Here is a 24,116-nt window from a genome sequence, read left to right as displayed (position 1 = left end):
TCCCAAGTAACGAAAGCGGTACGGACGGACGAACGCGATCCGCGAGCATGAGTCATTAAAGGCTATCGCCTTAAAATTTTCCTTAGCCCTTTACTACGGCCCCTCTTTATCTCTTCTATATCTCCCGCCTTCCTGCCCTCGCTTACGGTGCCGTTAATGTGTTTCCCAAGAAGTGTGACAAATACTGCTCCTTTGATTTCCTATAAACCAACTTTCAATGTACAAGGTGGTTTATAGGGAACACGAGACCCCATATTGATTTGTAGGCACTCAATTTCCATGCACCCTTGCAGCAGTAGAGCACCACTATAATGCCCCTGTCACACGGGCTCTGCTGAACTCCTTTCAATTCCGGTCGCCCAAGTTCGTATTTACCCCGATTGAGATGCGTGCCCTGTGAGACGGCAGTCGTTTAGGAAAGGAGGTTTAAGAAAGTTCCTAGCGAAAGGAGATCGGTCATCTCGCTTGATAGGTGAAGGGAGTACTGTCGTTCCAAAGGCGTATTATTTAAGTCGCTAAATAAACTTTTTCTTCGATAACGTTATTTTCTTGCGAAAGCAATACTACTCTAGGTTTCGAGCCTTCAGCGTGGCGCGGCGGTAGCCACGTATTACCCAGATGACGCTGGGACGTCACACCCTACCTGACAAAAAAGCGAGAGATGAGCTCCCAGTTCAAAGCGGTCGGCATGGCGCGGTCGGAGCCGCGGCTCAGTTGGCAGGAGTTGCCAACTTGGGTCTCTCGCTTCACATGGAACGGTTATGTCATAATCAGCCTGCTAGGACCCTGGCATTCACGTTACCCCTATAGGCCACTAAGGCACGTTCATACGGCTTGGCTAAAGCGGGCTTTATATGTGGTCTGAGGAAGAAGAAAAAGAGAAGAAGAAGAATGCTTGATCACCCGCAGCTAATGCTTTCGCTCAATATTTGGTTCAGTAGCGTTGAACTCTTGTAACGTTTTGCCCCCAAATATATAAGTTTTTATCGCATCCACTAAGTATTCCATCTCGGTTAGTTGCGTTTTGTTCTTGCGACTGGACCACAATCTCGCTTGGACTGCGCCTGCGTCACTTGTTTTGATCTGTCGCAAGCAAGCTTGCAGCTCGCACATAGAGGCGACGGGCGGAACAGTACGGGCAGTAGCACGGTATGGTTATCACTCACTGTACGACAGCAAAACATGATCTCGCTGATAACCACTGTTGACGGAATGACAAAAGACAGCGGAGATGGGAACGCCGATACAACGCCGAGTCGCAGACGCCGTACATGGTGTCCAGTAGAGCGAAAAAAAGAACTGTGTTTCGAACATGGTCGTTGTTTTTAGCAGATGTGTTTTATTTTAACAATGATATACCTAGATAATTTTATTTTGCGAAGAAAAGAGAAGTGTAAAATATATAAGCTGTTCTGAACGTTATTTTGCTACATTCTTGGACAAAACAAGCAGTGCCTAATGGTTCCCTGACAGAATATCTGAGAATCTCGTTGCAGGTCATGTGACACGGTGACGACATCTTTGAAGCGAAACTCCCCTATTACTCCCTTGCGCTCCTTTGGGCCAACGAAGTTCAAGGTGGTTCTCAGTGGGTCGTATGACAAGAGTATAAATGTACTCCAAACGAGCTCTAGAGACTGATTAAGGCATAGGCGACACTTCAGCGCGCGTTCTTTGCCGCCCCCTATCCGTTGACATCAACTGAACTTCCTGCATGCTTGTCTCATAAGGCGTTTCCATGTGATGCGGCTAGAACAGGAAGCTGCAGGATACCACTGCGAGCTATTTTCGTTTTGTTTCCTGGTGCACCGGCGTAGGCGTAGTGGAGGCAGGGAAGGAAGAACATAAATTTGTATCGCCGATATTTTTGGTGTTAGTAAAGTTAGCCTAGAAAGTTTTCTTTGCGAAGAGAAATAATGAAATATTAATTGTCAATACGCGTATTCGGATTTTTAAATCAGTAACATTATAGGTACCGTTCACTGAAAATCCGGCGTCGGTGGCTGTCCGCTGGCATTAGTGTTGTGAGCGGAAAATCGCGAGCATAGACTAACAGGCATTATGGTTGCCTGATGTTACATTTGGCAGGTCTGCAATGTCGGGCCTCTTGTTTCTTACGGGAGCGTTATATAAGAATAAAACCTGCTCGGTCCCTTCTATTGCTAGTCAGACACGTCACCTCTAGTCCGCGCAGGCATGTTCATACGGCTTGTTTAAAGTGGGGCTTTATACGTGGGCTGCTAACCTAAGCTATCACATCATACTCCTGCAGTGTGAGCTTAAGGGTGTCCCCTAATTTTTATTCGTCGTCTCTTTAGCGTACGCTGACATCGTACAGTAACAAGAGCGCCACGACGTTCGTTTTTTTTTTTTTTTGTTGAAAGCGGCCGACGCAGTCGGGGTTGAACTCGCCTTCTTAGCTTCACCAGTCGAGTGCGCTATCCATTTAGCCAACGCGGCGAGGATAAGGTGAAATAAGAGGTGAATTAAGGGGTGGAGTAAGGTGAATAATGGTTGTTACGTCTATTTACTTTACTATCTACAGGACCACTGCGACCGCGCGAATGCCCCGGTCACATGGCAGAAGAGCCCTCTTTCTGGACTCGCCTACGCCGGGTTTCATCGCTATTGTGGCGTATACGGTTTTCACCTTCGAGGGGAGGCCTACGCACGTCGAGAGGCAGACACAACCATACGACGTCTGGATATCCAGTTGCCATATTTGCGAGACTTTTCTAGTGTTTTTCAGGATACGTGAATCTATCACGCGAGCACATACACAAGCGTACAAAGGTTAAAGCGTAAGGCGACACCTCAGTGCGCGTTTTTTGCCGCCCCCTATCTGTTGACGTCAACTGGACTTCCGGTGTGCGCTGTCTCATTGGGCGTTCCCAAGTGATGCGGGCTCGACCACTTGGCTTCTGGTCAAGTATTGTAATGCAGGACCGCTGCCCAGGCTGATGACGAGCACAGATTTCAGCGTTGCCTTCGCGAAATTGTCAGTGCGCATGATTGATATATGCAAATGATTTCGGGTACTTGCTAATTTGCTAGATGTAAGCTTTACCTGACTTATGGCGTTTATTGATGCTCTTTCTTGTGGCTTAGTGGATAGGGTGTACATAGAGGGAAACTAGGGCAATGATCTCACGTTGAGCGATATATACTGAAGGCCCGTACTGATAGAATCGTTTTGTGTTTGTATAAATGTGTAGTACATTTTTAATTGGACCACAGTTTTTCCTTCCACCCCATCTACCTTTAATAGAAGAGACATCTGGGCGAGTTGGTATGGTGACATGATAGAAAAACAGCGCAACTGTCCTGTTTGTTCTTCACCTCCGTCCACGTCTGTAGCGCTGTTTTTCTATCATGCCATCTACATCGCCTTGTAACCATCGTTACAATGAGCTGACCATAAACCAATGCGTGGTTTAGCAGAACGCATAACTCGGAGTTCCGTCAATGCTCTCTCCCTTGTAATGCTTGCGCGGACAAAATGCGCTTGAATGCCTTCTAACGTTGCAGACCCAGGGTTCCGCAGCAGTGAGGAAAGCCGTCAAGAATTGCGTCTTTCTTTTACTGGACTTCATGGAAATGGCAAACCCGGTGCGTTGCCTGATATATCAATACTGCAATCTCACGGATATAGTGCAACATTTGTGATGATAGGATTTTAGTGCGGGCAACGTAGGCGCCCGAAAGACGTTTGCTTGCGGCAACAAATAGCGCACTTTTTTGCAAATGCACCAGGTTCAGCTAAGGAAAACCAGTGCAACTGAAGTAGGACAAGTTGACGAGGATGATGTAGAGAATAAATAGATAAGGAGGAATTAAGTGGAGATGATCCAGTAGCCTTTCTTTCTTGTTGTATTTTTGGCAGCGATTTTAAAGAACCTAACGTCACCATGAAGCGAATATAGCTCCCTCGCCTGTGGGAAGACAGGAAATACGAGGATGCTTCTCTGCTTTCAATACCCTGTGCTAAACTGAATATAACACGAGTAATTAAAATGAAGATACTTATCAGTTCTATTACGTGGTATAGCATATATATATATATATATATATATATATATATATATATATATATATATATATATATATACAAGCAGATCAATTAAGGGGAAATGAGGGTGCCCGTTATAATACATGAAGGAAAGAAGCCAACATAAATACCCAAGCAAGTAGCAGGGGGGACAGCGGCCGATGTAGCTCAGTTGGTAGAGCACCGGACGCGATATTCGGAGGTCGTGGGTTCGGCTCCCACCATCGGCACGTTGTTTTTTCTTCTGTTTTTTCTTCTACTTTGTGTTTAATTATCTTTCCCTAAACACATTACACTACTAATTTCTGTGATTATCCAAGTAAACATTAAAAAAAAAAAAAAAAAAAAATAAAAAAAAAAGACATAAAGTACCATCCCCAACGCTTTCTTTGGCCTCGCCGACTGTTGGCTTCTTTCCTTCATATATATATATATATATATATATATATATATATATATATACAGATCAATCAAGGGGAAATGAGGGTGCTCGTTATAATACATGAAGGAAAGAAGCCAACAGTCAGTGAGGCCAAGGAAAGCGTTGGGGATGGTATGTTTATGTCATTTTTTTTTTAATGTTTACTTCGATAACCACAGAAATTAGTAATGTAATCTGTTTAGGGGAAAGATAATTAGACACAAAGTAGAAGAAAAAACAACGTGCCAATGGTGGGTGGATCCCACCATTGGCACGTTGTTTTTTCTTCTACTTTGTGTCTAATTATCTAATTATATATATATATATATATATATATCTCAAGGATCACTTGCCACCAGAATATCTTCCTCTGTGGCTAATACTGCGAAGGTTTTCGTTTGCGGCGTAATATTCCAAAGCTGGCCGCAAGGGTAAAGCAGTTTCCGTGAAGAAAGTCTAATTTATGCAGAATATATTGATATGACGAAGAGCCCTGCAGCGAGGCCAAAGATGCGAAATGTTCACTTCGCTTTGAGCCTGAAAGGGTCTAAAAAGTACGAGGAAAGCACTGCATTCACGCGGCCGCAGTTGAATGCATATCTTCTTTATCGTCGCTCTTATTCAGTACTTCCCATTATATAATTTCTGACATCCTTTGCAAAGGAAAACTTCCGCATATATACTGGAATGTTGAAAATATTTAAGACAGCCCATTATTTGTTTTTGTGGATGGCACTTAGTTTCAATATGGAAATCCTTTACTTGATACCAAATTATGGTGTTCACTGTATGACACTGTTCGTCTCTCTTTCAGGATCTTTTTCCCAAGGCCTTGAACGACACTGAAAAGCTGCTTGCGAAATTCAAGGTGGGTTTGGTGCTATAGCCTAAAGTGCTCATTTGAGACGTCTGAACTGCTTATCCACATAAATATATATTTTAGCAGGGGGGGGGGGGGGGGGGTCAGGGGGTTCTATGTCAGTGCACCTCCCCGAAATTTTTTGAGGGCAGCATCGCCTCCACTTCATTCTTCTCTATTTCTCTGTATTTTTTTGGTACCGCCAGCGTATAAGACACTCCGAAAAACATTTCTGGCTACGCCACTGTATAGCAGGCTACAGTGTGCTAGCATATATTTCAAGAAAATATATATTCGCTGAAGCCCAGGAAAGAATACAGCATTTAATTATATGCTTTTGATTACATGGATCCATCATTGGTAAATTAGATGTGTAACCATTCTTCTACCGAGATAATAGTTGATTAAAAAAAACACAGATAACAACATGCCGCCGGTAGGATCAAAACGCCGGATCTCCACATGGGGGTTTCAGTGCGTTGGAGTTCCCGCCTTTTAGGGACAATTTGTTGCATACTTAACTTTCAGAGTTTTCACCAGTGCCACCCCTCAACATAGCGGCGTACGAAGGAACACCCTTTAATACCGCAAGTGCTGTCTAGAAAGAGATCGAACGGCGAAGGACGCAACTGTACCAACCCTCTCATGTCTTCTAAAAGCCGCTGACGCCGAACACTGACGGTCACAGTTACATTTTGCAATAACTTCATAATTAACGCTGTTTAAGCAGCGCAGGACTTTATAGGGTCCAAAATACCGGTGGAGCAGTTTCTCGCACAAGCCTTTGTGGCGCACGGGGGTCCACACCCACACTTGGTTCTCTGGTTCGTAGTGGACTTCCCTGTGCCGAAGGTTGCAGTGTCGAGCGTCGGTGGCATGCTGCTCCTTGATGTGCAAGCGGGCCAGGTGACGGGCTTGCTCGGCCTGTTCTGCGAAATGGGCGGCATCGGGTTCGACCGCTTCATCCCCGCACGGGAGCATCGCGTCCAACATCGTGCGGGCCTCCCTGCCATATACGAGAGGGAACGGCGTGAACTTCGTGGTTTGCTGCGGCGCCGTATTGTAGGCGAAGGTGACATACGGCAGGATCTCGTCCCACATTTTATGTTCAACGTCGATGTACATTGAGATCATATCCGCCAAAGTTTTGTTGATGTTCGGTTAGGCCATTTCGGTTAGGCCATTTGTCTGAGGGTGATACGCTGTTGTTGTGCAATGCTCGGTATGGCGGATAGTTAACGTGTCCCGCAGTAGCCGTGCTGTAAACGCCTTTCCTCGGTCAGTAATGATGGTCGACGGTGCACCGTGTCTGAGCACAATGTTGTTCATAAGGAATCGAGCAACTTCGCCGGCAATACCTCGGGCAAGGGCCTGTGAAGGGCCTGTAGTCTGTGGCGACTACGATCCACTTGTGTCCGTTCGAGCATAAAGGAAATGGACCTAAAAGGTCCATGCCCACTTGCTCAAATGGTGTGAGGGGTGGTTCGATAGATTGTAACATGCCGGATGGCTTGAGCGCTGGTTTTTTTCGCCGCTGTCATTGACGACAAGTCTGTACGTAACGTCTAACGCTCGGAGAAAGATGCTGCCAGTAATAGTTTTGACAGGACATGGTTTAGGGTGCGTGTAAAGCCAAGGTGACCTGATGTTGGATCGTCGTGGCATTCCAGGAGGATTTCGTGCCTTAGATCAGCCGGCATGACTAGCAGGTATGTTTTTGCACTCGACGTAGAATTCTCTTATAAAGCACCCCATTGCGGAGGCAATACGACGACAGCCCCCGAGCAAGATACCGGGGTATTGTAGGATGCGCACCTTCAAGATGGTCAATAATCAATCGCAGCTCGGCGTCGGCGCACTGTTTGGAAACGAGGTCGGACGTAGTGACTGCTCCAAGGAAGCTATCATCGTCGGTGGCATCTAACGAAGGAGGGCCGACGGGCGCTTGAGACCGGCTGTCAGCATCGGTGTGCTTTCGGCCAGACGTATAAATAACATCGAAATCGAACTCCTGCAGGCGCAATGCCCAACGTGCTAAGCGGCCACAGGGATCCTTTAGGTTCTTCAGCCAACACGAGTGATGGTCAGTGATGACACGGAACGGTCTGCCATAAAGGTACGGGGGGAACTTGGCAGCGGTCCATACTACCGCCAAACATTCTTTTTCAGTGGTGCAATAGTTACACTCAGCACGGGAAAGTGCACGGCTGGCGTAGGCAATTACTTTCTCGACCTCGTCTTGGTGCTGAACTAGAACGGTACGATAGCCGACGTTGCTCGCATCCCTGTGTAACTCTGTGTCGGCATCGTCGTCGAAATGTGTCAGGATCGGGGGTGACTGGAGCCGGCGTCGTAACTCGTCGAAAGCCATCTGCTGCTCGGCGTCCCAGGAAAATGATGTGTCATTTCGAGTCAGGAGTGTCAGAGGGCTGGCAATCTGTGCAAAGTTTTTGACAAAGTGACAATAAGAGGAGCACAGGCCCAAAAACCGTTGGGCTGCTTTTTTGTGGGCGGGGACGCGAAAGGCCGCAACGGCAGCAAGTTTCTCAGGGCCAGCTCGGATGCCATCAGCACTTACGATGTGCACAAGAAACTTCAATTCGGTGAACCCGAAGTGGCACTTTTGAGGCTTGAGGGAAAGGTTGGCAGACCGGACGGTTTCGAGAACAGTTCTCAGGCGGCGCAGGTGTTCCGTGAACGTCGGTGAAAAGATTATCATGTCGTCGAGATAAACAAGGCATGTTTGCCACTTAAGACCTGTGAGCACAGTGTCTATCATCCGCTGGAAGGTAGCAGGAGCACAGCAGAGTCCGAATGGGAGGACGCGGAATTCATAGAGCCCATCTGGTGTTACAAAGGCAGTTTTCTCACGGTTGCTCTCATCAACTTCAATTTGCCAGCAACCACTCCTGAGGTCAATGGAGGAGAATTACTTGGCTCGGCGAAGTCGGTCGAGAGAGTCGTCGATCCGTGGCAGCGGATAGTCGTCCTTCTTTGTCATACTGTTAAGTTTCCGTTAGTCAACGCAGTAACGAAGTGTTCCGTCTTTCTTTTTAACGAGGACTACAGGCGATGACCATGGGCTACTTGAAGGTTGAGTGACGCCATCGGCGAAAATCTCCTTGACTTGCTGTTGGATAGCGTCTCTCTCCCGAGGAGACACACGATAGGGCTGCTGATGGATGGGTCGAGTGCCTTCATGCGTGATAATTCGGTGTTTAATGACCGACGTTTGCTGCACTTTAAACGAAGACGTGAAACACGCACGAAACTCCAGCAATTGATCCCGGAGTTGTCTTTTTTTCAGCGGAGGAAAGACTAAAATTGATGTCGACATCGTGTACGGCATCATCCGGTTCGTTGCTAGGCGTAGCTTCCTCGAAAGCAAAACATTCGGCGATTTCCTGCAGATGGTCGACGTAAGCGATGACAGTGCCACCGAACAGATCTCGATGTTCATTGGAGAAACTGGTGACAAGCACCTCTGTCTCTCTGCCACGAAGGAAACAAAGATCTCTTGCCACAGAAACTCCCAAGGCGAGTGAGAGGGAGACATTAGGCTCAACAACCCGGAGGCCGTGATGTGGCTCGTCACAGGTAACTCTGGAGTGGATGCTGGCGCGTGGTGGCACTGTGAGGCTATCATCGGCGACTCGCAGTGTGGAGTGGGACCCATGGAACGCATGCTTTTCGGTGGCCAGTTTGTCGGAAAACGTCACCAAGCGGTTCGGGCGATCTATAGTGGCAGCGTGCTAACGAAGGAAGCCGATGCGAAGAATAACAGCGTGAGGGCATTCGCGTAGAACAAGAAAAGTCGCGACAAATGCGCAGCCTCGCATCGTAACCCGGGCTGAATACATACCCACTGGTGCAATCATATGTCCGCCTGCCGTACGTATGCCTTGTCCGTTCCATGGCATCATAACTTTTCTCAGTGTCCTTGTAAGCCGCCCGCTAAGAATAGAATAATCGGCTCCCGTATCAACTAAAGCGCTGACCTCCTTCGTGTCGACGATAACAGGGATGTCCAGGGAGACCCGGCCTAGACCAGGGCCTGTCGACGTTGGCTCGAAGTGAAGAGAGCGGCGTGGCGGCGGGAGCTGTGCGGCAGTTGGGTGGTCTGCGTCGGGGCGGTTTAAGCGACACGGCGGTGATAACTGGTCGGTGATGTGGACGACATCGGGGCGATTTGGTCTGTGCGGCGAAAACTGGACAGGAATTCGGTATTCGACGTCGGGGCGAATCGAGCGGTGCGGCGGTGGAAGCTTTGCGGCGAATCTTTGTGCGGCGGCTCGCCCCCAAAGGTCGCCGGAGTTAGTTTTCCCGACGAGGGCTCGAGGAACCACGGCGTCCAGCGGTATACTGTGTCCCAGAGGGCGAAGAGCGACGAGGAGAATGTGGCAGACTACGCTGGCGGGTGACGTACTCGGCGATGTCCTGAGGCCGCTGACCAGGTCATGGAAGAGGGCTGTCGGGGGGAAAACCTCTCAGGCCCATCTGGCGATAAGGGCAGCGCCGGTAGAGGTGACCTGCCTCGCCACAGTGGTAGCAGAGAGGACGGCTGTCTGGAGCGCGCCAGAGATCAGTCTTCCGGGGCGACTGGCGCCGATCTGCCCAGAGGGGCAGCGGTTCCGCAGCGTGCACAGCGACCTGAGGTGGCGTGTAAGGCGAAGGGGTAGGTAGCAAGTCTGAGTGACGTGTGACATTAGCATAAGTCATCGGCTGGCTGAGGCCCGGGGGGGGGGGGAGGCGGTGGAAGGACTGCACTTACCGGTGGCGTGAGTGCGTTCTGGACCTCCTCATGGATGACGCTGGCCAGAAAAGCCGGACCTGGGGCAAATGTCCCGTGAAGTTGCTGCAGCTCCTCGCGAACTACGGTGCGAATGAGGCCTCGAAGGGAGCTCAGTTCTGCCGCAGGATTGTAGTCGGCGCGATTAGTCGGCGGTAGTGCGGAGAGGGAATTCAGTGGCCGAGAATACTGACTGCATCGCTGCTGTAGCAGTTTCTCCATGACCACAGCTTCAGCCAAAAACACCGCGACGGTGGTGGGCGGGTTCGGTACGAGGCCAGAAAAAAAGCTGATCTTTGACGCCATGCATCAGGTGCCGCACCTTCTTCTCTTCACTCATGAACGGATCGGCGCGATGGCAAAGGCACATGACATCTTCAACGTACATTGTGACCCCTTCGTTCTGGTACTGAACTCGAGAGATCAGGGTACGCTCCGCATTCTCCCGGCGGTCACTCTTGGCGTCTGTACCGAGGAGCTGGCTTCGGAAGGCCGGCCAAGTAGAGAATGTGGCCTCGCGGTTCTCGATCCACGTCCAAGGAGCGGCTTCAGGGCTGAAGTAGAAGTTTAGAATTTTTGCAGCGTCGTCCCAGCCGTTAAATTTCGCGACCCTTTCGTAGTGAGCTAGCCAGTCCTCGGTGTGTTCGAACTGCTCATCGTGGAGTGACTGAGGGGTGCGTGGGGTCTGACTGATGAGGCAGGACGAAGGGGTGGAAGGGATAGTCATGGTATGAGCGGCCGGTGTCGTTGCCATAGCTAGGGTGGAAGCTAGGGGCTCTTCATCAAGAGGGAGGTCTCGGGGGGCAAGCCTCGGAGCCACCGGCTCGCACGATGAACTGGAGTGGTCACGAGAAGCGGCCACGTCGTGTCGTCCGCAGGAGAAGGGATCATCAATGGCACCTCCCAGTGTCACGACTCAAGCCACGACTCAAGACAGGGAGACGTGCAGTTACACGGTACCGTGAAGGTAAGATCCGAGAGTAAGGTTTTCTTCTAGCTGCGATGAGTGTCCAGCACCAGCGCGCCTGTCGAGCCAACCAACCTTTCGTCGTCGTCAGCACCAAGCAAGGCAGTCGCGCGGCGCTAGGGACGTGGCAATATTTTGAGAGCCAACAGTCAATGAAATGGAGGAAAGAATTGCGGATTATTTTTTCTTCTTTATTTGTCAAGTTGATCACTGGTGATTTAGTTGTGGAATCATTTTTAAGGAAAAATAACCTGAAAATAAAAAACATGTTGCCGGAGCAACCGCAAGTGAAGTGGTATCGGGTGATCTGGTCTCGCAGTACCAAGGGCAGACACCATGATGTTGATCCAAGAAAGTGGTATTCATTCTGTTCACATCAAGTAAAGTGGCGTTCTATAGTTAGTTTGGCCTCTCCCACGTTTAGTCGGCTGTGTGGGAGAGAAAGGACTTGTCTCTGTACTCGGAAAGAAAGCAATCTTTCTCCTTAGGCAGGAGGAAGGGGTAAGGTTGAAGAGGTTGCCTGCTTGGGTCGTGTATCTTAAGGCTAGGCCATCCGCAGCCTCGTCACCCTCAAGCCCTTTGTACAGACCAGGAGTGTGAGCGGAAAACTATCAGCACAACTCTGGAAGCTGCTAGTTGGCAGGTGACATGGCAGGGGGCTGATTGGTAGGCTCCTTGTGCGACGCCATAAGGCCAAGTTACGTGACTTCACTAGCAGCTGCTTTGAGATAGAAATGGAACGTCCCGTGTGGGACCCTTTGATCGTGAGTCTGATCCTAGGCCAAGCACGCGCGTTGTAGAGGCGAATAAAATCTACATTAATGATTAGTCAAATAACATATCGTCTAACATTCGTTTATTCGCAGATAACTGTGTCATCTATCACCCTATCAATACTATTGCCGACATAACCGTATTACAAATCGATCTAAGTCCCATTGTATCCTGGTGTAACTAGTGGCTAATGTCAATCAATACTAACAAAACATCTGTCATATCTCCTCTTCAAAAACATTACTTCCCTCCGCCTAATCATATAACGTTTGGTTCAGTAATCGTCTGTGCTTCCTCCTGTAAATACTCATGCATTAACTTAACGCAGGACTTTTCATGGTATCACCACATCACTGCCATCACAAACGATGCTAACCGCTGTCTTGGCTTTCTTCGCCGTCATTCAAAATTTGCCTCTGCCTCTGTAAAACTTATGGCCTACCTAACCCTCGTTCGACCAACTTAGAATACGCATGCGCTATTTGGGACCCGCAATAATCATATGTTGCATATAGTTGTATATAGAGCTCGAATCAGTAAAACATCGAGCCATCCGCTTTGTTTTCTCTAACTACAGCTACTTCACTAGCGTATCTAATCTAAAGGCTCAAGCTAACCTGCCACTTCTCGTTCATCGACGTAAAATCTTTCAACTTTGTCTTCTTTATAAAGTTTATAATTCACAGCTATCCAACTCCGTAATTCTGCCCTCTCACGGGACTTGGCAACGTGTCAGCCACAACAGAAGTGTTTATCCATTATCTCCCCACACTACTGCGCATCTGTTTTCATTTTTCATCCAGACTGCGAAAGTTGGGAATGACCTTCCCCCTCAAGCCGTGCTCCACTCCAATTCGCAGTCTCTTAAAAAGTTCATAGAGAAAATAATTTATGTTTGATGACTAATGTATAACTTTGATTTTATGCCGCTATCCCTCGTGTAATACCTTAGACCTGGTGCCTTTGAGGTGTAATCTACATAAATAAATAATTAGTTAAATAAAAAATAAAATAATGATGAAGCTAGAGCACAATGCGCACACACTAACGATGATCTGTCATGCGAGCTGCGTACAGGACCTCATTAACGTTGTTGCGCTGAACATTAAGGAACTGAACATAAGTGTACTAAAAAAATTTCCTTTTTGAGACGCGTCTTTGGTCGCTGAAATGCTCCGATATCACGTGGATTTTTTTTTTGTAGCTGGGATTATCACCAGAAGCCTGGAAAACAAGCTACTTTTCGTAAATACCAACATTTCACTACAATGCTATTTTTCAAAAGGATCCTGCAACTTCTTCATTTGCGCCTTGGAGCTCAATGAATAATAAAGAAGTTATATCATTAGTCTTTACTAATAATTAGATTTTCAAGAACAAAAATAGATGCAGCATGCTAGAGCCAGGCGACGTTTAACACTCAGTTGTCTGGATGCTTTAGGTTTCGTTTTTAAATTATGGGCAGCAGATAGCTGGAGCACCTTGTATATGAGTATTAAAATTAATTTTGCGTTTGTTGCTTGCGATTCTCTTTCTCCCGTATCAGAAATGTATAACGGCTGATATGCTCCCGGACGACGTGAAGATAACAATGGGCGTTCTTCGGTATCTTCGCCAAGGCGTTCATCTGGCAGGATGATCTTCACAGCAGCATATTTTGTCTGCTTGGCCACCTTTGAGGTGGTTCCAGATTTCTGAAATTTATTTTTATAGTTGACTTTTCAGCGACAATTTGAATAAATGGCTCTTGAGAGGTCAGAAAAGAAACCTTCAAACGTCTTGATCTGACCGGCTGCGAGTAAATAAAAGTCAAGAAAAAAAGGACACCAAGTTTGTCTTCTAACTACTATTCCACCATGATGAAGTTATAAAGGGTGCACTACGTCATTGAATGTGATGAAGGGTCGCTTTGGTCGCGTGGCGGTAGGGTGGAACGTTTTTCAGCGCCCCTAAGAGCGCACAAGACGTACTTTGACTACAAAAACATGGCTTTCTAAGCGTCCCACAATTAAACAAGAAATAAGCTGGTGGTTTAACTTTGGCTAACCCTGGAAGGAAGCGAAAGTTGACGGTCACACTTGGATTAAACACATTGTGCGTTTCTCTAAACGCAAAGCCCGTTCATGATCGGTCTCTTCGGCGCGCAGCCTGTCAGGGCCTCATTACGATGTGCCTTCTTCGAGTTCCGACGCGCTGGTGTAGCAGGGTGTTCGTCTTCTTTTATCTCGAGTGTTGTAACCTAGGCAGGAGCCCAGGGGCTCTTATTTGTTCACGTATCGCCTCTCTAGCACCCTCTACAACCCCGTCATACTAATTTCACCTCACGCGACCTTAACCTTAACCTTTACACTGGTCGCTGGTCACTAAGTGGCCTACGTGACTTTGCCCCAAAGCCAGATGGCGACCACCAGGCTTAACACGGAAGTTTCATCTCTAAATCGCACTCAAGGTGAAAACCGTGCATCCCCGATGGCTTGACATTGACCTTAACAGTGGTCTCGGACAACTTGGTGGCCTACGTGAGTATGCCCAAAAGCCACGTGACGACCACCAGGCTTAACACAGAAGTTTGACCTCTACATTGCCCTGAAAGTGAAAATTGCGCATACCCGATGGCTCGACCTTGACAGTAGTCATGGACCACTTGGTGGCCATGACGTGAGTATGCCTAAAAGCCGCATGACGACCACGAGGCTTCACACAGAAGTTTGTCCTCTAAATCTCCCTGAAGGTGAAAACTGTGCAGAGCTCAGGGCTCGAACTATCTCGTGTAGTGAAGCTTCCGCTTCAAAACTAATATTGCATCTGTACATAAAACACCCCTTACATGCTGAGGTTGAGAAAATGTGGGCGTGCGCATAGTACCAAATGCAGAGCCGACAACCTGAAAACTGTAGGAGTGGATATCTAACAGCCGTGTCATTCAAGAGACTAAGTACTATAACGTATGGGCGCTTCTTATTATTTGGTCACTTGGGCATTTGTCATGCCTTGCCTACATTTAAATGACATTATAGATATTTAACCTTATGTGAATGCTCTTGGGTAATGGGTGCTCATCGTGGAATATTGGTCTTTGTGGACAGAAGAGGCACAGTAAACCAACGCGCTCCCTAGACAGCGCCGCACGTCCAAATACGTACCCTGAGGCGGCGTGAGGTGCAGCTCAGTCCGCACAGCTCCACCGCGCCTCCGGTTCCCCCCAGCTTCCTACATGCCACAAGCTGTTCTCCTTGAAGTACGCCGCCATGCGCGGGGCAATGCGCAGGACGAGCTGCGGATAGCGCGCACTGCCGCCGCTCGAGTGCGGCCAAGGGAGGCTCACCATTAGCTATCAAATGCGCGCCTCAAATGCGCACTCGGTAGGCTCCGAAACATTCAATTATCCGGTGACGCTTGAAATGTTTCCGCGCTACAGACGAGTAATGCGATGTTCAACGACTGCACTGCAGTCGCCAGCTGATCACGGGTATGCATGTTCGGCGGGAGCGGCAGGAACGGCGTGATGCCAGCCACGGTCGCGCCCGTAAAACGATAACGTGCGAGAAGTTCCGGGTGGCTGTCACTCTGAACCGATGCTTCAGACAAAGGTTCGGTGCATCCTTGTTCTATCCCCTTTCGTGAAAAGCTTGCGATACCGGTAGAACTAACTCCACACAGCGAGCTAATGGAGCGAAGTCCACTAAGTTTACAAGTGGAGTGGCTGTCGAACAGCGGCCAAGGTAGCCGACTCGAGATTCTCTAGAAAACCTAAGTTTTCTCCGCCGCTGGAGGAGTGAATCAAGTGGAGCTTGATCGTTGAAAAAAAAAATAATTCTCGATGGGCGCTTGGAGTAGAAGTTCGAGTGAAGGCGTGTTCGTGAATAACGCGGTTAATCACTGTAAGTGAAGGGTGGAAAGTGGGAGCGTAAGAAGGAAGAGGAAATGAAGGGCAGTAGTGGTGAGCTCCGGGTTAATTTCTACCACCTGGGTTTTAAGGTGCACCGACATTGGCTTTTACAGAAATGACATTAAGGCCGAGCAGCCTTCTCGCATGCAAGATGACCGTAGCTTGAAACCCAGTGCCACGCTATTCTCCACGGGATAAAAAAATGAAGTCTTTGCATCGTTGAAATCGAATAACGAGACTTACGATGCGACCAGAGATGACAACATAGTCTTTGGCGTGATCAGGTCTATTAATGTGCTGCGACCCCTGCGTGAATGCTTTAATTAATCATCTATAATCAGTCCCCAGCAGTTGAGGAGCAACTGAGCAGAGAGGCGGTCAGAATTATAATGCAGCGAAGGCTGGCCGGAGTCTCTGGCTCTGCGGAGGCAACCACTGGACATATTAACCAGCAGGCGCTTGACGCTACATCTTTATAGCATGAGATGAGCCTAGCCGGGCGACTTAAGAAAGCAGCGGGCATTAATTGGAATATCATAGGGCTTAGTGAGATAAGCACAAAGGAAGATCATACAAATGACTAATAAACCATTTCAAACATAGGACGCCAAAGGCCGGTCTCGTACTACAACATCTTGGAGTAGCAGACAAACGAAAAGTAGGTATGTGATTTCTCACCATCAAGGATATAACAGACGATATGAAGAGCTGTACAACATTAACGACACGGATGACGTTTATCGTCGTGCGCCTAACAAGTGGTGCCGATTGAAGGCGGTGCAAGAATAAGAGCTCGCGTCCAGTGTGATGACCAAGTTGTTGAATGCTACTGAGCAAAGGCAGAATCGGTAAAGAGCAGCACGAAGTGTCTTTTCTAAAAAAAAAAACCCGTGTGTAAGACTTGATTCTCGATCGTGCATTACAGCCTTCATTGGACATCTTAAGTATTAAATCACCTATATGGTTCGAATTGTGGTCGGCTTTTTTATTTTTTATATTCAGGTCTATAAGGGTTCTGTTACATGGATGAGAAGTAAACCCCGAAGCCGGGTTACATTTGGCAAAAGACGGTACAGTGTAATGAGGGGCTTCTTCAATGCGAAGGACGACAAGAAGCAAAAGGAAAATGAAGAGCATACGCGACTCTGGCACAAGGAATAGCTGCGGGAGGTACGAGGGTAGCTTGTAGAATGAAAAATGTTGACTATTATGAGTGCTTTCTTCCGCAGTTGAAGCAACTAAAACTTCGCCTGGGATGTCCTGAAGGGTGGGGGGTGGCACAAAATAAATAGAATACAATTGTGTGCCCTTTGTGGCATTGTTGTGAACAATGTTCAAGTGCAAGATTCTGTGACCACAGGGTGGCAATATCCTCAACTAGCCTAGACTTGCCGAGGGAGTGCAGAGAACTAGCAAAGAAGCAGCCAAACGTTGAGCTAGAGGTAAGAGAAAAAATTGGGGAGTTTATGATCTGGCCTTCGTCACCAGATATGCCACTTTAATCAAGAACGATGACCTTAGTGTTCATAAAAATAACAGTAATTATAAAGATATAATTGCTTAGCAGGGACAAGAAATGATGGACAGGCTGTTGGGCACAATATTGGCGAGCTCTATCAGTAGATGACACTTTTGATCAACGTATCCCAAGTCGCAAAATCTGCAGTAATGCTATAGCCATATAATCTGTAATGCTATATACATATAAAAAGTGCCGGGCCTCTTAAAATAATTAGTAAGCGTAAATGGTGTAATAATTGACTGATGGCATATCCGTGAAAGGAATCTCACATACATTTGGTCGCAGTAGGGTTTACACAGAAACAAAATATTAACAGAAGCCAACACTTTCTTGAGCGTCGCGGAGTAGGCACGTGCAATTAAAATTCTATGTATTTTTTTAAGGTGCTGTAAGATATATATGCATGATGCATGCATGATGATTCAACTTCTGGGCATTTGGGATAAGTTCGAGCACTCCTTCGTGCTCAAGAAAGATTTTACTGGCCCAGAATGCGCTCGACGATTGAACAATACGTTGCCAGTTGCAAGCAATGTCAACGCCACAAACGTCCCACTGCAACTCCATCTGGCTTGCTGCACCCTGTGAATACCCCGACCGCTCCGTTTGATTAAGTAGGCATTGACCTTATAGGTCCGTTTCCGAAGTCTTTGGATGGAAATCGCTGGATTGTAATCTGCGTGGACTATCTCACGTGTTACTGTGAAACCGCCGCTCTTCCATCTGCAACGGCGCATCAGGTGTCGCTTTTCCTGTTGCACTCAGTCATCCTACGACACGAGCTGCCACGGATTGTCATCACTGATCGGAATCGACAATTCACTGCTGATGTTGTTGAAGAGCTCATGCGTTTATGGGCCGTAACGTCCCGACATTCGACGCCATACCATCACCAGACAAATGGCTTGGCTGAGCGCGTCTACAGAACGCTGATAAACATGCTAGCCATGTATGTGGATGCAGGGCATAAGAACTGGTACACTATACTACCATTCATCACGAATGCGTTTAATACCGCCACGCATGAGAGGACTGGGTACAGTCCATTCTTCCTGCTGTTTGCCAGACCGCCACGCTAATCCCTGGATACTGTCCTGCCCTTCTCAAACAGTGAAGATCCCTGCCTGGCTGAGACCTTCTGTCTCGCCGAAGAAGCTCGAAGAGTTGCCCTCTTACGGTCTGGTGCTTCACAAGAACGTTCTAAAGTACGATACGATAGCAGTCACTGGCGTGTCACGTACTCTATAGGCGGTTTAGTCTGGCTGTGGCGTCCGATTCGGCGCCGCGGCCTACATCAAAAACTCTTGGCCCACTATGACGGCCCATATGGGGTTGTCAAACGCATCAGTGATTTAACGTATGCGCCTTTTATGTGATTTAACTGCCCGCCTGACAGCATCGGGTCGTCGGTCTGCCAAAAATGAAGTATGTCATGTTGCCCGCTTGAAGCCGTGTCAGCCTCGCACGACTGACGAACACGCCCAGAGGGCTTCGGCTGAGTAGGGGGGAAATGTCACGCTACTGACGACGATGAAGGATTGTGATGGTGTCAGAAGAAGAGGAAGAAGGGTTGGTTTCTGGGGGCTAGTAGGCTTCACCTGTGTGGGTATGTGCCATCAAATTAAGAGGAGAACAACAAAAACCTTCTCCCGCTGCAACAGCACTGTAAATAAACATCCCCTTTCTTAATTTACCGCAACTATAGATATAGAGATGGTTTGCTTGTGACTAATGGGCCAGAGCTAAATTCAAATATGATGTCACACAACTTTCCCGGTTATCTATTCGTCCGAAACTGCTGTTAGAATAAAATAGATAATCGGTAAAGGTGTGTGACATCCTGTTTACACACACACACACACACACACACACACACACACACACACACACACACACACACACACACACACACACACACACACACACACACACACACACACACACACACACACACACACACACACACACACACACACACACACACACACACACACACACACACACACACACACACACACACACACACACACGCACACGCACACGCACACACACACACACACACACGCAACGCGCACACACACACACACACACACGCAACGCGCGCACACACACACACACACACACACACACACACACACACACACACACACACACACACACACACACACACACACACACACACACACACACACACACACACACACACACACACACACACACACACACACACACACACACACACACACACACACACACACACACACACACACACACACACACACACACACACACACACACACACACACACACACACACACACATATATACCTCCCTCCTCAACTATAGACACGGTACTCCCTTATCGCTTTGACACCACAGAATCGACCACAGTCTCTCAAACGTCAGCATGTACAGATGATTGTCGCCAGTTGGCCCGATTATTTACAACCCAGAGCCTGGGTAGCCAGCAGTTCCTTCGTGCACCGACCTGTGCAGCTCCTTCATACACTACAGACTTCCTCGTGTGGCTTTGAGTTCCTGCCACCCCATCCGGCCTCTGTGCCAAACTTGCTTCCAAATATTATGGCCAATATCGGGTTATTTGCTAGACCTCTCCGGTGAACTACGTTATAAAGCCGCTTGCAAGGACACCAGATATGCGTCGTCGCGGGCGTGAAACAGTGCATGTTGACCGCCTCAAGCACTGTTATGATTCGCCTGTTGTGTCGACGCCATGAGTCGGCAGGATGCCTCCTTTTTCCCCTGGGGATAATTGTAGAGTCGCACCAACACTCGGTGATGGTCGCAAAGAAGACGACCGTATGTCGAAAGGCACGTACTACAAAGAAGACGTCAGATAAAAAGAAGACGCAACTTGCTAGTTGGACGTTCGATCGGAACACTGTCCTGAGATTGAACGTACCCTTATAATATATTGTTACAAAGAAGATCGGCAGTGGCGTGAGAGGAGCCCTCGTGCTCGGCCAATTAATAAATCATTCTTCATCCTATCGTCATGTTGTGCTGTCCTCTTTTCTTGTCACCACGAAACATTTTGGTGGAGATGCGGGGTAGGTCATCCTCATCCTCTCTTTGGTGCATCGATGCCATATGTAAGTCGGGACCATCGACCCAGGGCCCTGGGACACCGCCGAGCAGCTTCGCCCCAGCCCTTCCAGCCCAGACCGTACCAGCTACCACCGCCCAGCCCCCAGCCCGGACCTGAAGACAAGAACAAACACACCAACAAGAACCGAGACGACGAACCCGAAAGGAACCGATGGACACCAACACGCAATCCTCGCCCAAGCAGCCCGCCATGACCTCGAGCCATCGGTTTCATGGACTCTGGTGACGGATCGTTGAACAGCTCCAGGGGAGGTGGATCACCCACGCATCAGACATCGTGGTGGCAAGCAAGTCATTCACTCCTGCTTTTTCTTGAACATCCTCACTGTCGCGTCCCCATCAACTTCAAGCGAACCAATCGAGATGACAGCTCGGTTGCCCCGGGAAGTGTTACGATGATTGGCAGGGGCGGGAGAGGAGCTCTCGCGCTAGGCCAATCATTAAATCATCCTTCACCCTATGGTGATGTCGTGCTGTCTTTTTTGCTTGTCACCACGTAATATATATATATATATATATATATATATATATATATATATATATATATTATATATATATATATATATATATATATATATATATATATATATATATATATATATATATATATATATATATATATATATATATATATATATATTGTTACAAGGTTTATTTACACAGATGTTAGGATCCGCTGGAGATTAGCACACCGGAGCGGGCAGAACCAGCTTCCTCTTCTTTTTCTGCTTATCTCGCCAAACCTCATCTTCCTCCAATAAGGACCGCGGGAAGTGCGTGACACTGCCATCTTTGTAGATGATGCCCATCGGGCGAGTCAACGTTGTTCACGTTGATAGAAGGGCTTCATGCGGGCCACGTGGACTACCTGAGCTTTCTGAGAACGACGACCTTGGGTGGTCAGGTGAGAGACTACAAAGTTTATTGCGCTGAGGCGTTCCAGTACAACGAAATGACCAGTATAGTGGTGCAAATGTTTCTGGGACAAGTCGCGCTTACGCTACGGATTCCAAACCCACACCAAATCAACAGGGGCATAATTAACATCTTGATGACGCTTGTCGTAGCGTTTCTTGTAGCGTTCCTGGGAGGCAAGAGTGCGAAGTCTAGAGTCGACGAGCTTCTTCAGCCAAAGAGCGAGTATGCACGAGTAAAGTTTCAGCAGGGAGTGAGAAAGGTAAAAAGTGTCCAGAGTAGCTCGTGCCGGTCGCGCGTAAAGAAGAAAAACGGACTGTAGCCTGTCTTTTCGTGCCTAGCAGTGCTAAATACGTATGTTATAAACGGAAGGACTTCGTCCCAGTTTTGTGGCGAGAGTCGACAGACATACATTGCGCGCATATTGCTGAGGGTAGGAATGGTGCGTTCGGTAAGACCGTTTGCTTGTGCGTGGTAAGGAGTTGAATGGCGAAATTGGGATGAGCAGAGGCGAAGAAGTTCCTTTACAACTTCTGCTGTAACTGTCGCCCACGGTAGCTTATTAACACATGAGGAGACCCATGTCGAAGAATGATGGACCGTAGGAGTAAGGCCTAGACATCAGAAGCAGTGGCTGACAGTATGGCAGCAGTTTCACAGTACCGCGTAAGGCAATCTACGTGCACGATGACCCAGCGGTTTCCGTTGGAGGATCACAGAAATGGTCCTAGAAGGTCTATTCCCACCTGTTCGAATGGGGTTCATAGCGGCGTTATAGGCTGAAGATGGCCCGGCGGAGAGCAGGTTGGGTGCTTGAAACGCTGGCACTGGAGGCAGCTGGCCACATAACACTGATTAGTTTGACACATCTCCGGACAATAAAAACGCGTCTTAGTCCTGTGCAATGTCCTGGCGAAACCCAAGTGTCCAGCTGTGGCATCGTCGTGCATTACCCGAAGAACATGACACATAAATATTGTAGGAACTACCAGGAGAAACCGCGCACCTGCTGACGAGCAGTTCTTCCTGTATAGTAGACCGTCACGAATGCAGAATGAGGTCGTAGGGTTCCGGGAACTTGCTGCATCAAAAAGCGGTGCCAACTCCTTGTCGTTCCGCTGTGCAATCTTGAATTCACCGACATCGGGGAAGCTTGGAGAGATGGCAGCTATATATTCATCTAAGATCTCATTGTCGCAATGAGTAGTTTCAAGCGGCAACCCTGACAGGCAGTCAGCATCACCGTGCTTACGACCACTCTTAAAAGACACAGTAAAATTGAATTCTTGCAGGCGCAAAGCCCACCGCGCGAGTCGTCCACAGGGGTCACGAAGGTTTACAAGCCAACATAAGGAATGATGGTCCGTTATAATTTTAAATGCACATCCATTAACATATGACCTAAACCGTTGCACACCGAGAACAACAGCTAAGCATCCCTGTTCAGTTACAGTGTAATTACGCTCAGCCTTGGTCATATTCAACGACATGTTCATCGCCATTGTGGTGCTCTATGAGCACAGCACAAACTCCAACTGCGCTGGCGTCAGTGTGAAGTTCTGTTGGAGTTGATGGGCAGAAGTGGTGTAGTACAGGCCCTAATGTCAAAATAAATTTTACCTGTCGAAAGGCGGAGTCACAGTCGGCAGTCCATTTGAAAGGCACATCGTTTTGCAGAAGACAAGTAAGGGGATATGCTAGGCAGCAAACTTCGGAACAAAACGCCGGAAGTAGGAGCAAAGCCCCAAAAAACTCCTTAACGGTTTTAATGATTTGGGCGCTTTAATTTTGTCTTATTTTCTTCTGCGCATGCTGTAGGCTGGGAATTGTCTGTGCTGATCACTGTCACTGATTTAAAAGCGTCTTCGTCAAAGTTGGCAAGTTTTGGACCACGTGGTAATACAAGAGGTTCGTTAGAGCAGTTAGTCGTCCACAAAGAAGAATGGCCATTCATGACTGAGATGACGCACCGGGGAATAAGAATACTTTTCTTCGCGCAGTTGAGGGTGAGTGGTTCAACCACAGCATTGAAATCATCACTGGCACAGCTTGAACTAACAACTTGTCATCTGCTGACACTGCAGGAATGACTATGTCATCCGAAACCGAAAGCTTGCTGGGATTGGTCCACGAATTTTCACACAAAGCAGATTCAGTTCGAGTGATCACAGAAATGTCTCCATTGCGAAAATCGAGAGTGGCCCTTCATTGTTCCAGAAAATTGAGTCCAAGAATTACGTCATGCGTTGATCGAGCAAGTACTGCGAATTCAGTTCGGAATGTGGGGTCGGCAATAACAAGATTCACGGAACAGACTCCAAGTGGGTTAAGCTGTTCGCCACCAACACCACACAATATCGCCGCACTATCCCAACCAAACATAATTTTACGACCAAGGCAGTTTTTAAAAGCGAGGCTTATAATAGAAATGATGGCATCTGCATCCAACAACGCCATAGTACGTACACTTTCCACAAACAAATATATATATATATATATATATATATATATATATATATATATATATATTGTGACTAATGGGCCAGAGGTAAATTCAAACAGGATGTCACACAACATTCCCGATTATCTATCGGTCCGAAACTGTTAGAATAAAATAGATAATCGGTAAATTTGTGCGACATTCTACATATATATATATACCTCCCTTCTCAACTAAGACGCGATATATATATATATACAGGGTCTTGAATATTTGGGGGCTGGGATTTAAAAAATTCCTATGCAAAATCTACTGCCCCATTCGAGCTGAAATAACGTTCACAAAGTAGCAAAATATCGTCTA

The 24,116-nt window shown here is 47.7% G+C and overlaps 1 protein-coding gene and 1 pseudogene across 1 annotated transcript in view; one reads left to right on the top strand and one right to left on the bottom strand.

The window, feature by feature from the left end:
- Positions 1–400, top strand: part of LOC146200225 (uncharacterized) — a 41,429-nt pseudogene extending 41,029 nt beyond the window's left edge.
- A 19,951-nt stretch (positions 401–20,351) lies between these two features.
- LOC146200224 (uncharacterized) overlaps positions 20,352–24,116 on the bottom strand; it is a 66,010-nt gene continuing 62,245 nt past the window's right edge. Inside the window, exon 4 of the mRNA XM_084592302.1 lies at positions 20,352–20,491. Within this exon, the coding sequence (XP_084448428.1) occupies positions 20,352–20,491 (140 nt within the window). The remainder of the gene's footprint in view (positions 20,492–24,116) is intronic.

Source organism: Amblyomma maculatum, chromosome 2 (assembly GCF_055883805.1).
Source record: "Amblyomma maculatum isolate TAMU_Amacu chromosome 2, ASM5588380v1, whole genome shotgun sequence".
NCBI classification, from domain to species: Eukaryota; Metazoa; Arthropoda; class Arachnida; order Ixodida; family Ixodidae; genus Amblyomma; species Amblyomma maculatum.
The sequence above is the reverse complement of the archived record's forward strand: the minus strand, read 5'-3'. Positions and strand labels throughout refer to the sequence as shown.